Below are 17,433 nucleotides of genomic sequence, written 5' to 3'. Positions count from 1 at the left end.
TGCTGTAATAAATTTGTAAGCTAATTACAAAAAGAAACATTGGCAACAGATTACAATAAATAAAAGTATTGAAGTCGTTTGCATGGTTGTGTGTGAGACCTTAAACTGGCATTGAAAAGATTTGCATAAATCGAATTTGTTGAATGAACGCGCGGAGTGCAGTCAAAGCGTGTAACTTTGGTATGTAGATAGGAAATACCTATTTAAAGTTGCGATTGCTTGAATAGTAAAGTTAAGATTAGTTTCGTGCTCTAAATCATTAATCTTTCAGCAGTTCGTGCCTTCTTCAGAGTTCTGTGAAGATGTTTATTAGCTCAAATTTGTCAAGTTGGAACACACACTTGCCTAAATTTCGATGCGCCTTTTCGATGTTGCAATTTGAAATTGGAGGCGCAATTTATTATATGTCCTGATTAGTTATTTTACGATCAACTATAATTTTTTTTTAAAATTTCATTAAATTAGAGTAAGACAGTACGAGTATACACAAAAAACGTACAGTCATGTTTCTCTTCAAATTAAACATAAAACTTTATCAGTAAAATATGTACTGATATTTTTCAGAAGCTTAATTGCGTCACATTTTCCTATGCCTGCAGGTAGCAATTTAGAAGGAAGAAAAAAGTATGATGTAATTAAAAATGCATTATTCATCATGATGGATGGCGGGTTTTGTCTCAGAAGCGTTCACACACGCACGCCAGCCTAGTGAGAGCATAGAAGAATTATTAGTAGATAAGAAAGAGGAAAACTTAAGTGTGCTATTTATTCCCTTTTAGGGTAAACCTGATAGTCACGAGACACGTAGGTCACGTTTAGCTGGGTTACACAATGAAGGCATTGAGATATTCAGATGTGACCGATTGCTAGGCCATCGCATAAAAATAAACACAAATTAATTATTCCCAATTTTTTTTTTATGCACGAATCAACTGCACACACTCTTTTTTTTCTTCTTTACCAGATGAGCATGGTTGCTTATTTCAGACCTTCCCAATCAAATGAGAGCGAGAGCATAATTATATGGAACATAATGTTCATCTTCCAAATTTTACCTTTTATGTGCTCTAGTAGTAGGGCTGATAACAGACAAAACGCCCTGATAACAGTTGATTAATTGCCTTGGTGATTCATTATCAGGACAGAGCACTCATTAAGCTAGTACTGAGGGAGACATTCTCTTATCTGTTTTATGGCTTTATTTTTTATTAATTGACCAAAAATGGGAGGGGCAAATGGAAAGGCGGAAAGTAAGAACTCTTCAGGAAAGTATCGCGAATGTATAGATATGAAAGTCGGTCAGACCAGTCTGATTCTGCTGGTTGTAGATGACAGTGTATCCTTTTCCTACAATTGCGATAAGCGTGGCTGATGTATGCTCTCGCGCACTTACATCAGAAGTAATAAAAACAAGCCAGTAAAAGACTGTGTCATTATACTTCTATTGGTATACGGAGATGTGTCATAGTTAAACCAAATATTGTGTCTGTAAGTTTCGTCATGTTCTTTTTTCTATATTCACTAATGGGTACTTACTAAAATCACTAAATACTTTTAAAAATCTTGAAGCCACAAAAACGCATCACGTAAATTCACTATGTGCCAACATTGTCACTAAGGGAAGTGTCATGGCAGAATTATCGATTTTCAATAAAAATAATCCCATAAATCAAAAGTTATGGGCCAGGGATTCCTCTACACCTTTGGAAAACACGTCTTGAATACAAATTATATTTTTACGTCTTTGTAACTACCGAGGAAGACGAAGCCTATATATCTCTTAATTATAGTACATTATGTCAGAAATTAACTGGCATTTGCCCGGAACTTCGTAAAATAAATCCAAAAACACTTTGTTTAGCTAGCTTATTATATTTTTCCTAAGTCACTTTCAATGACGGACGGCTAACGGCAACAACACGGTTAACTGGTAAAGTATGAAATAATAATAAATTTTGCCAATAATGTTCAGTCCACGTTTCACCAAATCCCGGGGGAAGCAGCAGACGTTAAATTAATTTGTAGTGATCGATCGTTGTATCAACAGCCCATCAGAGGTCGAGGTACACCTGTTAATATTTGCATTTTCATCCAACCCTACTTCGTAAATATTGAAAAAAATGTTCATTTCGCTTTGACTTCTTGTTGGGATTATTGAATTCGTTCGTTCCGTTCCGTTGCTGCTGGAGAGCACTAGAATTTAACGAGTTTTGCTCCAAGTGTCCTTCAGAGCAATTATTATTATCCGTCTCCGACCCTAACTTGTGTAAGTGAATTTCAGTCGTAAGTTTTAATTGTTCTTTCCCTGCAACTGCATACTTACAGCACATTAATTGCATTATTCTTATGAAATGAAAGTTTGCGGTCTTGACAGAGATGGTTTAGTTAGTTTCAGAACTTTTAGATTAATTATTTTATTCTGGGGATATTATTTGTGTTCTTTTCTTTGAGGAAACCTTATGTGTAACCCATGATCTAAATTATTTTGATTAAGGGAAAGGCCAGTTTTAAAACAAAAATGTTTAGGCGGTGGGCTAGGCTAGCAACCGGTCACTATCTGAATCTTAATTCTTTTATTATGCCATCAAACTGGACGTGTCCTTTTGAGGTGGTTGGCGCCATCCACCTCTTAGGGGTTACAGACGTAAAACATGTATGTATGGTAGATTACCCATTAAGAGTCTCCATGACTCTGTAAATTGGTTGATAGGTAGACTCTGTAATTTTTATAATGTTTAAGGAAAGTATTGAATTGAAATTAAGATCCCTACTTACAAAAAAATTAATAATTAGTGAAGTTAGAGTAGTCTTCATTAAAACTGATCGTTAGGTTATCAGAAAGAAAATAAATTTATCTCACACCACTTTGATACTTACCTAGTTTTGTTCCATTATACAGCAAAACAGCGGGGAGAGTAAGACTTAACAATTTTCGACTTTTCCTCAGTTACGAGTGTTTCGCGGAGTTTATAGGGAACTTTTCGATGCGCTAGTGAAATATTCAACTAGTTAGAAAACCGCAACAAACTCCGCGGACACAGAGGAATCGATAACGAACTCAACAATACTTTAGTCAATATTAAATGATAAAAAAAACCAAGGTTTGTTTTGATTTGCCGAGTGGTTCCCGGCCCTTTAGAATCATAATTTTTCCGTGGAGGTCGTTATGCGACTAGCCAATAAACTGAGAGGATTGTTTTTGTAGGCAATGGTATAGCAACCTGTCACTATTTGAATTTCAATCCATCATAAGGCCATACTGCTGAAAGTGGCCTTTCAGTCTTTTTAAGCCTGTTGGCTCTGTCTACCTCACGAAGGTTAAAAACTTAAAATATTTGGTTGTGTGATTGTGATATATAATTTCGTTTTATCGAGAATTACCTACAATTAAATTGGGTTTATTTTTCAAGAATGTTATTCAATTAAATTCAATATAGCCATGGTAAGTACATAAAATTAGTCGTTTATTGCAAATACTGTGCGCATGGTATGGTAAGCGAATTTTTCCAGTATCGTGTTACATAATAAAAGCTTATATAAAAAATACATTATTCTCTCAAAGTTATTATACCGTTATTTATTTTTGATAAAATCTTTGTTACAATTTCTGATCTGAATACCATAAACTGTCGTGTTGACTCTGTCATGACTGCAATGAAAATTATTCTCCCAATACAATGTATCGGGAGTCGGAATCTTCTTTTTGATTTGAATTGGCATGGGCACACACAATAAGGACAAAGGTTTTTGCTTGAAAATTGGTGGACAAAGAACTAAATTGTCGGCTCTGCCTCGGTAAATCCCGTTGGACTTAAATTACACCTGGCACGGCCAGACTTTAAATAGAAAAGGACAGTCTTTTGTCAAAGACATAAAGTTGTGTCTTTTTACTAGTTTTTAAATTGAACCTTGATCAATAAAAAATATTAAGTTGAAAATGTCAAAATCATGACGAACGAGAATATTTGATGTACAGTGGGTAACATAGAAATGTGTACCATCTTTTGTACATCTACAATACTATGGTGGCTCACTATACATACGTGACGGTTCGGAGTGAAATATGGCCTAACTGCTTCTTCGAAATATTTGAAATATAAATGGGCAGAAGAATCATTAACAAACAAGGCTTCTTTTAAAATAACACAAGTCGCTCTTTTAATTTGGCTGCTTACATGACAGATTGTGGTCAGTTTTCTAATTCTTACTGCCGTTATTCTATACCGTTGCCGTATGCTGTATGCGGTTTTACTTTGGTTAAAAATTAAAAAGTGGTATTTAACTCACAAGATTTTATTATTACAGAGTTCAGGACAAATGATGCGTTATTTTTTTTTGTATATTTAGTGCCACGGTCTCCCATGGAAATTCTCCGGGAGTTCATACTGCCATTCTTCTAGATCTGTTTCTGTAGTCTTCTTGCCAGTGAGACTAAGAGAAAAGTAAAAGGTGTAAGGAAACCAATCAGTCTCGAAGTAAACAGATATGTTGTAGCCCCCGACTCCAACGATCTTTGGTCTGTAGAACCTATTGGGAAGCAGCAATTTTACGCATACTATCGTTGTGTATATTCCGGCAGATACCTAAAAAAAATACAAATTATTACAAGGTACCGATAATATAAGGTTACATACATACATACATAAAATCACGCCTCTTTCCCGGAGGGGTAGGCAGAGACTACCTCTTTCCACTTGCCACGATCTCTGCATATATAAGGTTAATATAATATAAGGTTATTTTGGTAAATTATTTATTTTTAAATCATAAAAAGTTTAGGTATTGCTTACGTTTTTAACCAACTTCAAAGAAGGAGAAGGTTCTTAATTTAACCAAATTTTTACCGGGTGAAGTCGCGTGTAGCAGATGATGAAAACTTACTTAAGTAAGTGACTCAAATTGTTTTATTTTGGATGTATGATCTACCTTAAAAAATACAAGAAAAAACGCAGTACTAATATGTTTGGTCTTGGGCGATAGATCCATACATCTATACATATAATAAAACAGTAAAAATATTTTGTCTGTACATTTAGTATTTTTGATTGAAATGGATAGAGGGACACTTAGAATGAATAATAGTAAGCAAAAAATTTTATACAATTTTTTGTCTGTCTGTCATTATGTATGATCACGCTTATCTCCGAAAGTACTGCACCGATTTACTTAAAATTTTCACCAATTGCTTTGTTTAAACTCAGAAAAACATTTAAAGTTTGTTTCATAAAAATCGGTTCACTAAAAAAAGTTATCGACATTTGAATGAACTCAAGGCATGAGTTTGCCTGCAAATAAGTTACGAAATTTAAAATACAAAGTCATTTATCATTGTACGACAGCATTATACCTTTAACATACCTTTAACATATAAATATAACTGAAAATCAGTTCGATAATATCCTGGTTTTGCCGCACATAACATGCGTAATTCTCACGTAAAAAGATTTTTGGTTTGTTAGTCTACTTTAATTTCGACACCACCGCACCGGCCTTGATGGTCCAGTGGTTGGCGCGTGACACTGTGAAGTTGGCAGTCCATGTTCGGGTCTCAACAAAAACAAGATATGTTTTTTATTAAAACAATTTTTTTTGTGTTGTTTGAGTATTTTATTTAAAAAAAAAACTGAAAATCAAAAATAATTTACTCGGTAAGGTCACATATTTAAGTTAATATTTCATATGATTAGTATATTTTTTATTTCACATTATTGTAGATTCAACTCGAAATTAACGCGGACGAAGTCGGGCAAAAGCTAGTGTAAAATTAAATTTCTTTCTATTTCAGGTTGTTGTTCAGATGTGAAAGGGTAAGAGCCAGAATTTCGGTTTCATAAAAAGTATAGTTTACATGTAACAGCATGAATATGGATTGTAAGTCAGCGTCTCTTACCTCCAACCTAACAATCATTTTGCCCGGTGGATCAGCATTTACTTCGAACCTTTCCACGTAGAATGTGTGGTGTCTCCGTTGTTTTTTAACACTTTGAAAGCATGTTTTTCCAGATACGAAGTACCTGGCACTCCAGTCCTCCCGTTGTGGTCTTCTCTTTCTCAAGTAACCACCTTTTTTGACAGTCAGCCCTGAAATTCGTTTTAAAATAATCAAGATTTGAATCAAATCTTAATTTTATGTTAGTACTTTCTTGTTATCTTTGTGTATTCATAGTTGCATCTTAAACGGCAACACTTTAGGGCCCATCAATCTCGATGATTTGCTGAGGTAACTGTAACAAAGTGACTGCCGACAGCACTCTTAACAAACACTAAACTAGAAACCAGAATCACTTTTCACGCCAGATGGTTAAAAACTACTCACCAGTACCGTCAGAAGCCAATTTGAAATTATGTGGATACGGTTTTGGCAGTAAGTGCGCTGTGATAACGTTGGTTATCCACGAGACATACGGGTAAACATCTATATATAGAGGTGGTTCCTTATTGAGTCGACGCCTCATGGTCCGCCGAGTGCAAGTGCCGCCACCTGCTGCTATACCTGGAATTTAAATTCGTTTTTACATACATAGTATTTAGTCTTTCTTTAGAGATCTTGGATGTGACTTCAACTTGCCACTATTCAAGAGGTACCTATACTTATATTTGCTTTATCCACAGACATCATTGTTTCCAGGTTTAGAATACTTTTGAAGTCGTCGCGTTTTTTAATGATATAGCGTTTTTTAATGATCTCGACAGTACAGACAGTTGAAGTATAGTAGTTAGGAGTTGAAAGAAAATTCTTACGAAGTTATACGTACATGTGAGGCTATTAGGTTGACCTGATAATCTATATATATAAAACTCTTCCGTTACTGTCACTGACAGTCACTGACTGACAGACAACGCACAGTCGAAACTACTGGTCGTAGACAGCTGAAATTTGGAATGTAGGTTCCTTGGGATATGTAGGGGAGCACTAAGAAAGGATTTTTGGAAATTCAACCCCCAAGGGGGGGAAAAGGGGTAAAAACGTTTCTATGAAAAATCTTATTCCTTGGGTTTATAAACTTGAAACTTGGCATGAACACGTACATAGGCAAGTAAATATGTTTGACATTATAAGTTTTTTCAAACTACCCTCCAATCGTGATTTAGGGGGTGCGATTGGGTGACTGATTTATTAACGCACAGCCGAAACCGCTCGGTATAGGAGTCTGAGATTTTGAACAGAGGTTCCTTTAGTAACATAATTAGTAACATAAGTGAGCACTAAGAAGGGATTTTTGAAATGTCAACCCCCAAGGGGGGGAAACGGGATAAACTGAGCCGGGGCTGCGGGAAAGTTCTAACGAGATACCGTGGCCCCGGAACGCAAAGGGCAACTGAAGGAACGAGGTGGGTTTTAGTCAGTAAAAGTCTGACACTCCCTTCCGTTCCACCCAGAGCGGGAGAGGTCATTTGATGATTTCCCATCCTTAAAAAAAAAGACTTTGTATGACAACTTTCAGTCGTCTCTTTAACATACATAATAACATACATAATTATGTACATACATGCATAACATTAATAACATCACGCCTTTAAATCCCTATTTTGTGTTAACACTACCCATACAAACAGCTAAAAGGAAACAAGTGAAGAGACGAAATTTGTCCGCATCCATTTTCACCTAAATTCTTAACGTTAATGAGATTTACTTTTTATTATCAGGTCAACCTAATAGCCTCACATGTACGTATAACTTCGTAAGAATTTTCTTTCAACTCCTAACTTCTATACTTCAACTGTCTGTACTGTCGAGATCATTAAAAAACGCTATATATAACCGAATTACACGTGGGCGAAGCCGCGGGCGGAAAGCTAGTAAAAAGTAAATCTCATTAACGTTAAGAATTTAGGTGAAAATGGATGCGGACAAATTTCGTACCTGTATGTATGGGTAGTGTTAACACAAAATAGGGATTTAAAGGCGTGATGTTATTAATGCTATGCATGTATGTACATAATTATGTATGTTATTATGTATGTTAAAGAGACGACTGAAAGTTGTCATACAAAGTCTTTTTTTTTAAGGATGGGAAATCATCAAATGACCTCTCCCGCTCTGGGTGGAACGGAAGGGAGTGTCAGACTTTTACTGACTAAAACCCACCTCGTTCCTTCAGTTGCCCTTTGCGTTCCGGGGCCACGGTATCTCGTTAGAACTTTCCCGCAGCCCCGGCTCAGTTTATCCCGTTTCCCCCCCTTGGGGGTTGACATTTCAAAAATCCCTTCTTAGTGCTCACTTATGTTACTAATTATGTTACTAAAGGAACCTCTGTTCAAAATCTCAGACTCCTATACCGAGCGGTTTCGGCTGTGCGTTAATAAATCAGTCACCCAATCGCACCCCCTAAATCACGATTGGAGGGTAGTTTGAAAAAACTTATAATGTCAAACATATTTACTTGCCTATGTACGTGTTCATGCCAAGTTTCAAGTTTATAAACCCAAGGAATAAGATTTTTCATAGAAACGTTTTTACCCCTTTTCCCCCCCTTGGGGGTTGAATTTCCAAAAATCCTTTCTTAGTGCTCCCCTACATATCCCAAGGAACCTACATTCCAAATTTCAGCTGTCTACGACCAGTAGTTTCGACTGTGCGTTGTCTGTCAGTCAGTCACTCAGTAACGGAAGAGTTTTATATATATAGATAAATACTTATATAGATAATCATCCAAAACCCAGGCCAATCAGAAAAAGTTCATTTCTCATCATGCCCTGGCCGGAATTCGAACCCGGGACCTCCGGTGTCACAGACAAGCGTACTACCGCTGCGCCACACAGGCCGTCATTGCTGATGCTGAATAACAGCTATAAATGTCTCTTTCTTCAATTGTTACTTAGAAATATTCCTTATAAATGAAAACTTTTTTGAACCTATAATTTCGAAGGTGCCATCAGCAGAGTGGCTGACGATGGGGGCTCCGGGCCGTACCCCGCACCCAGAGCTGCAGAGAACATGGGTCACACCCTCGCTGCCAAGTCTCTGGAAATTAACCAATCAATATAATATCATCAACTAGGTATTATAAGACAGTAGAAAAAGTGTGTTCGTAATAATCCGTTCTGCTAACGTCGACTAAAAAATCTTATAACTAAAATTGGAACGTAAACGATTATTCAATCGATACCAACTGCATTTAATTTAGTATTATGGATAAAAAACCACTTGGAATAGGTAAATTTATTAAACTCCTGTCATGAACTTCAAAATTCCTAGAGCACTATAACAAGGCTTACGTTTTGGCTATTTGTATTTATAAAATAAGAAATAAAATACTTTACCGATTTTATTCTGTGCTTCTTACATTCTTTATGAGTATAAAGTCGCAAAGTTTTCTTTGCCATTTTCTCGGAATCAAAATCTCTCGGTACAGCTGTAAGAAAATTTATATATTTTATTTTTTATGACGGACTACTGTTACGTTACTATTATGTTCCTTGCTTGTTATAGGAAGAAACCCGTAGAATGATAGTCCACCGGATGAGCTAGTAATAATTTTTGAGGATTTAGTTAGTATTTTTTACTCTAAGATGAGTATGTAATTTTTACAATGTTATTCGATATTGAATAAAAGATAATAATAACTTTAACGTTTTCTCAACAATAACGTTTAAATATACCTACTACTCAAATAATCCACCATAAAAACAACTCTGGTATTTTTTTTTCTTTCCCGTTCAATAATCGTTGGTAGACATATTGGCACCATATAGTCTAAAAAAAAACATAATTTAATGTACCGTTTCAGTTCCAGTTCATCAAAATCATTTGTATTCACATTGATATTTATATCACCTCCTCGATGTGCTTCATTGTATGAAGTTACATTTAGTTGCATTAATCATTATTATCTGCCTAATTAATTATTATTGAGGTAATAATACAATTATACATACTTGATTTAATGGGTCGAAGGAGTTTAACAAGGGCAAGACTATTTCCTACACCAAACCTGAAACAATTTTTTCGGTCGGTCAAATTTGAACTATCGTTTAATCGTTAATCGTTTCACCTCCTTTCATAGTTTGCTTCATGCAGCCAACAGTAAGATGAGCTTAAGTTAAGTCTATATCGGTTATCACGAGAACTAGCAACTCAGCTGGCAGGTCATGAAATTGTCAATCTGTTCAAACATAACCCCGAGTTCAAAGCTGGATTACTCGCCGCTCGCTCGCTCGCTCGCGGTGTGAACTGCATTGCTCCATTGCATTCTCGTTCGCTTTGCTTGACTGTCAACTTGCTCGCTCGTCGACGGTGTAGCCTGTTCTTTATTCATAGATACCTTGAGAACTCCGGATGCGGTAGTATAGTAGTGTAAGGCATTTCGATGTATGCGCGCTGACATTGCATTCCAATCTTGATTTGCTGCTTCGAGAGGTCACAGTCGCTTTCTTCTTGCTCGTAATCACCAAATATGACATTTCCACTGTTAAGAAAATATACGTTCGTAAGAATATATACTAACGGCAGTGTTAATCTTTATTATTTAATAACACCAGCAGGTGTTACGGGATTTAAAGTGTAACCCAAAATATATAATTTAAATTTATATTTTTTATTTGTAAAGATTGCAATGAAAAACAAACTTATTTTTGTGGGTCAATTTCTAGTCGCGATTAATATTGCAAATTATACGATTGTCTTAACTTTTTTTCTCTCTTTCTTAAGAGGACAAAACAGAGACAAACAGCAGAAAAATTCTACTATCAGAGGCAACCACCCATTCTTACTCTTTATTATAATGGCTGGTTGATTAAGGCAGAAAGCCATTCTTCCATAGTCAACCTCAATATGGCCTATTAAGTAAAACTTCAAAAACGATTGTACTTACAGCTTATAGTTCTTTGGCAGATGCAGCATGTCGGTGGCAGTGCCCAGAACGAACTCTTTTTGGACTAACACTACCCTTGGCGCTTTGCTGTGGTGAGGAAGACCCGTGGTCGCTTTAAAAAGAATATTTGTAACAGTTGTAACATTACACTTTTTCGTGTGTATGGTATTTTTGTATACCGTGAAGGCTTTATTTTATTTATTCCATACTTTGATGAAAAATCCATCTTAGAACACCTTTCTATACTTTTATATTTTGTAGTACTAACAAATCTATTTGCTTTATTTTTTATGATATTACGGTAAAAAGATACAACGACTAGTTCCTTATGAGTAACTAGACAACAACAACACCGTAGGAATTATCACGAACAAAAGTAACTCTTTCTTGTTCTTAAAAATCCTACGGTACTGAAGGTCCGGGCAAAAAAAGAATATTCGAATTTTATACAGTTTATACTTACTGTGTACGTATTGGACAAAGCCTAACCACTTGAAGGAGTGGATCTTAACGATTCCATCAACGGGTTTTAGGGTGAAGTCCACATGGCACATGGCTAAATCTTGTATTAAACCCAATACTAGGTAAACTAAAGAAAAAATGGTAATTATAAGTAATAGTAGGTATATTGCATTCAATCCATTGTAGGTTATTACTAACAGTTTTTTTTTTGTTCATAATACTACATCTTTACCTTAGTAACCTCATGTTTGAATAAACTATTTAGGTGCTTTTTAGACTGCTTAAATTTAAGATTATTTATTTTTGGAAAATGAAAAAATTGTTCAAGATAATAAATGGCATGATTTTAAATAATTCAACACATACCTGAGGAGCTGGACAAAATGATAATAAGAAGGAATACGTATAACCTCATCGTCGTCAATTTACAAACTGATATTTATGTCTAATGTTTGTGTGATTCAGTACAATTCTTCAAACGGATGTTTAGGTATAGCTGATGCATCCTATGACGAAAAAATGCGAAGCTGTGAATAATGATTACTTTCTTTCACAAATGAATCGATTGTTTCTCAATAATGCCTCTTATATATCTGCAGGTGAGCCGTACACGTATTTTAGAATTGTTCCCTCCAAGTCATATTCGAAATCTTGGTATAACTAAAAGATTATCAGATTCTTTTTAAAGTTTCGCCTAATAGTTTTTTTCACTGATATACATAAATTAATAAATTAGATTTTCTATTAGAGTATCCACTTAATTATGAATTTTGGAGACGGTATTGATTGATTCTCAGGAAATAAAAAGTGCATTTTTTATTTCAGTAGGTGTATTAAAAGTAGATGTTCCATTACATCATAAAAATAAGTTTTTATAAGATCTCTTAAAGGTACACAATTATATTTATGCAAATTATTTTTTCTTTCATCCTTTCCTATTTCTTCCTTTTGACACTATTTCCCAATTTTATATCAGAAAATTGCAAAAATAATACAAATGAGAATCATATATGTAGTTTTTTAAGGTTACTTTGGCAAATTTTCGTGTAAAAGAACAAAATTCTCTTCTCATTATTTTTTACGATAATCCAGAAAATAAGTCAGTGTGTTTCACGCTAAGCCCTCGATGTATCAGCGTGCCTATCATCCATAATACACCGGCGACAGGTTGAGCCTCACCTCTAGGGAAATCAAAGAAGGCGAGCATTTCACTTCTTCAAAATCAACCAGATTATATCCAACATTTCGAATGAAATTACCTGGATAGGATAAACTTACATTACTTAATTTTTGTTATAAGTTATATGTGCTCTATTCCTGGTACTAAGAATAGGACCACTCGATATTCTTCCCATAGATGTCGTAAGAGGAGACTAAGGGAACGGCTAATTAACTTGCGATTCTTCTTGTGTGCGATTGGCTAGAGGCCTTTCAGTCTTCTCAAAACTGTTGGCTCTGTCTAACAATTCAACATGCTATGCTAATTTAATTGCACCAAAGCACGGGTAGGACGATTTTACAATACTAACTTGTAATAAAATATAAAAGGCAGCAACCTTACTGCAATCTTCTTCAGTCAAAAATGTAAATTAATTCATGTATGTTATTTATATAGGAGCAACGATGTTTTTTTTTCTAAATATGTATTAACCATAGAATATGGAATCATTATATTTTTATGATGCAAACAGTGGCACCTGCCACATTTGATTTATTTACAGCGGTTTTCCCAGGAGACGATGGAGTGTAATGGAGAGAATTTAGGTCAAGAACAGCGTGAATTTTTTTCTTACGTTAAAGCATTTTGCGTATCATCCTTGGTGTTTCAAACAATTTGTTTTATTTTGTATGTGTGCCTATTATATATTACAATCAATTCTATTATACAATATCTAAATAACTTAAATTTCGTATGCAATGTTACCGATCGATTTAATATAGATGCAATATCTATGTACTCGTATGTACCTCACATTTCTATTATAAAAATATAATAGAATATAAATATAATAAAATAAGTAGAATAGAATAGTTTTTTTTTTAATTGGATACAAGGTATCACTTATTTACGTCACATTACTTAAATCTAATTATAACTCCTTTACAAGTTTTATAAATGGAAAACCTCACGCATTTCTTTTTAAGAAGCTTATTTTAGCCGACTCTAAAAAGGCGTAAGTTCTTAATTTTACATACATACATACATACATAAAATCACGCCTCTTTCCCGGAGGGGTAGGCAGAGACTACCTCTTTCCACTTGCCACGATCTCTGCATACTTCTTTCGCTTCGTCCACATTCATAACTCTCTTCATACAAGCTCGGCGGTTTCGGGTACTTTTGACCTGACCCTTTACCAGGACGTCCTTAATTTGATCAAGATACGTTCGTCTAGGTCTTCCTACTCCGACCTTTCCCTCCACACTCTCCTTGTATATCTGCTTAGTCAACCTGCTTTCATTCATCCTCTCCACATGACCGAACCATCTTAACATACCCTTTTCTATTCCTGTAACTACATCTTCTTTCACATCACAACATTCCCTTATCACGCTGTTCCTTATCCTGTCACTCAATTTCACACCCATCATACTCCTTAACGCTCTCATTTCCACTGCATTTATTCTGCTTTCATGCTTCTTTTGCCATACCCAACTTTCACTCCCATACATTAATGTCGGGACCAACACGCCCCTGTGCACAGCCAGTCGAGCCTTTTTGGATAGTTTCTGACTGCTCATAAAGGCATGCAAAGCTCCATTCACCATGTTCCCCGCGTTCACTCTCCTTTCAATATCACTATCATACTTGCCATCTGATGTAAACTTTGATCCTAGATATACAAACTCTTTCACTTGCTCCACTTTTTCTCCTCCAATCAAAATATTACATGCTGTCATTTCTTTCTCCATTTCAAAAACCAGTGTTTTAGTTTTACTTACGTTCACTTTCATTCCTTTCTCTTTTAAAGCTTCATGCATACAGTTTACCATCTCCTGTAACTCCTCCGCTGATGACGCCAGTATAACCTGATCGTCGGCATAGAGCAGACATTTGACGAGTAACTCATTCATCCTTAATCCACTTTTAGACTCTTTCAAATCTGTCAAACAGCTATCCATAAATAGGTTGAACAGCCACGGTGACGCATCCTTGCCTAACGCCTTTCTCAACCTTAAACCACTCAGTGTGCGCTCCGTTTATCCTGACACAAGCACTCGAATCCTCATATAAGGATTTCAGTGCTCGTATTAAGAGACTGCTCACCCCATGCATAGAAAGTGCTGACCACAATTCATTCCTCTCAACTCTGTCATAGGCCTTTTCCAGATCTACGAATGTGCAATAGACTTTTTGACTCTTGGCCAAAAACTTTTCGGCTATGCACCGCAAGGAAAAGACCTGATCAGTACATCCCATTCCCTTTCGAAATCCCGCTTGAGCATCCCATATTTTGTCATCAGTTTCATTCCTGACTCTATTAATCAATACCTTAGCATACAATTTGCCGACGACGCTAAGCAGGCTTATACCACGATAATTTTTGCAGTCCAGCTGTGACCCTTTTCCTTTGTAAAGTGGCACGATAACAGCCTTACACCAATCTTTTGGTACTCGGCCGCTTCTCCAACACAAATTGAAAAGGCAGTACAACTGACTAGCTACTACGCCTTTTCCTGCTTTAAGCATCTCGACCGACACTCTATCACACCCAGCAGCCTTTCCCGCTTTCATACTCTTAAGTGCTTCCACAATTTCGAACATTTCAATTTCGCCTTCCATCTCATTCTCTTTTTCTTCGCTATAGCAGAAATCTTTCTTATTTCCTTCCTTTTTTTCAAATAAACTTTCAAAATAGTCCTTCCATATCTTTAGTACACATTCTTCTCCTTTCACAACGCTACCATCCTGGCATCTGATCCTAGTCAGCTCTCTGGTTATAGTATTTCCTCGGGCTGACCTTACGGATTTCCAGAATACTTTCAGATTTGACTGAAAGTCTTCTGATAGCCTTTTATCAAAATCCTCTTTATACTCTTCTTTCTTTCTAATCACAGCTTTCTTAACCAAATCTTTCATTTTCTTATATTCCTTACGTGCTTCATTCACATCTTCATCTATAACCTCTTGCATTCTTAAGTTAGCTTTTGCTGCTAACAAATCCAGCCATGCTTTCTTCTTTAATCGCACAAGTTCTTGCACATCTTTACTCATCCACGCATTTTTGTGATTTTTTCCTTTCCTTCTTCTACTTACACCACACACTTCAACAGCTACTTTCACAATTCTTTCTTTAAATTCCTTCCATCCATCTTCAATATCGCTCATTTCCTCTAAATCTTCAAATTCATCCTTCAGTCTATTAATATACTTCTTACCTACATCCATATCTTGCAAATTTTCTACTTTTACTCTTTCCAAAGCGCTGGTTTGCTCCCTTACCCTGTGCCGCCAGCGATTGAAGATACCCCTTATCCGGGATATCACCAGTAAATGGTCCGAGTCAATGCCAGCACCGCGATATGCACGGGTATCCAGCACTTTGTTCTTCAATCTTTCATCTACAATCACAAAGTCTATCATACTTTTTAAAATACCTTCCACTCTTGTGTAGGTGTGGATCTCTTTATGTTGAAACATTGAGTTCGACACAAAAAGATCCCACTCTAGACAAATTTCTAATACACTTCTTCCATTATCATTCACCTTTTCGTCACCAAACGCACCAAGCACCTTTTCATATCCATCACGCTTTACACCCACCCATCCATTAAAATCACCTAACATAATAATCTTCTCATTTGGCTTGGTAACTTTCAATACTTCTCTTACACTATTCCAGAACTCCTCGTTTAATTTCGTTCTTAATTTTTCAGGATCTTTTTAATTACTTATGTTCATCGATTATACAACTCTCTGGACAACTTGTGGACCGATTAATTATTATTAAAGTTTTAATAATATGACGGTATACTATTTATTTTTTTACTAGCGTCCCGCCCCGGCTTCGCACGGGTGCAAAATTCAGAAAAAATTATACATAAAAACCTTCCTCTTGAATCACTCTACCTGTTAAAAAAACCGCATCAAAATCCGTTGCGTAATTTTAAAGATTTAAGCATACAGACAAACAGACTAAAATAGCGACTTTGTTTTATACTATGTAGTGATGTACATCAAGGAAAAAATACGACAAGAAATTAGTCTACGGAGAAGTTCAGTACAAGGGCACCATTTATTTCTAGACAAGACTAGATATTTATTACTAGAGAATTTTTTTTTCAGTAGGCTGGTGGTTCTATACTATGTACATGTGCTATTTACTCGTTTGAATTTGTCATTTTATTACTACGCTTTTATTATTAACAAGTCGACGACGAAGAGAGAAGTCACAAAATAGACCTCTTTAATATTGGAGTTGTCTTTTAACTTTCTTCCTACTTAAAAAGGGTTGTTTGAACTGAATTTTGCTCTGAAAGATTATAAACTCTGGGCACTAAGAGATTTGTTGAACTTTGTATTACGTTGAGTTTGTTTAAATGTAGGCACAGTATATAGCTTAGTAAAACTCTTGGCTAGTTTTAATTAATACAGTTCTCGTCTTTTTAGTCCTTTAAGATCAATTTTGTTACCATATATCTTAACTTAACTTAATTTAACTTTTATAAATTTATCCCTGTATATTACGCATTGTTTCATTTTGTGTCAATAATAATCACGTATTCTTTATTCGTTCAGATAGGTAACTTCTTTAACATTTAAAGTTATATCAATAAATACTCTACTCTCAAATATTTCTGACCCTTGGATGAAAGTTTTCCATTTCACATACTGCGAGGATCACGTTCACGCTTCTTCAACTTGCTATACTTACTACATTTCCAAGACATTTCGCTTGAGCGCTTTTCTTTTGCAAATTGTGTGGATCGGAATACCATGTTTGAGATACGACGGATGTTTTGCCAATAGGATGAATGGTCTAAAGGTGCCTTTTCACCAAATGTTCGATAATGTTGCTATGGGCGCGTATGGGTGCCTTTGATATTCCAACCAATATTTTTTTTTTTTCATATGAATGAATATGTGTTGTGAATGTAGGTACGCTGTAAAGTAGTTATATAGGTTAGACTTACCTTTACATATAAAGCTCTTACC

General features: G+C 35.7%; 1 protein-coding gene across 1 annotated transcript; it reads right to left on the bottom strand.

The window, feature by feature from the left end:
- Positions 1 to 4,343: 4,343 nt before the first annotated feature.
- Positions 4,344 to 11,691, bottom strand: LOC106138148 (uncharacterized). Its single transcript, XM_060948695.1, has 11 exons — positions 11,643 to 11,691; positions 11,278 to 11,403; positions 10,815 to 10,926; positions 10,266 to 10,409; positions 9,880 to 9,935; positions 9,608 to 9,697; positions 9,265 to 9,356; positions 8,857 to 8,965; positions 6,317 to 6,493; positions 5,891 to 6,081; positions 4,344 to 4,583 (listed from the first exon to the last, which is right to left on the bottom strand). Exons 1-11 carry the CDS (start codon positions 11,689 to 11,691, stop codon positions 4,344 to 4,346), a joined length of 1,386 nt encoding a protein of 461 aa, XP_060804678.1.
- Between the last annotated feature and the right edge of the window lie 5,742 nt (positions 11,692 to 17,433).

This window comes from Amyelois transitella, chromosome 3 (genome assembly GCF_032362555.1).
Source record: "Amyelois transitella isolate CPQ chromosome 3, ilAmyTran1.1, whole genome shotgun sequence".
Lineage (NCBI taxonomy): Eukaryota > Metazoa > Arthropoda > Insecta > Lepidoptera > Pyralidae > Amyelois > Amyelois transitella.
The sequence above is the reverse complement of the archived record's forward strand: the minus strand, read 5'-3'. Positions and strand labels throughout refer to the sequence as shown.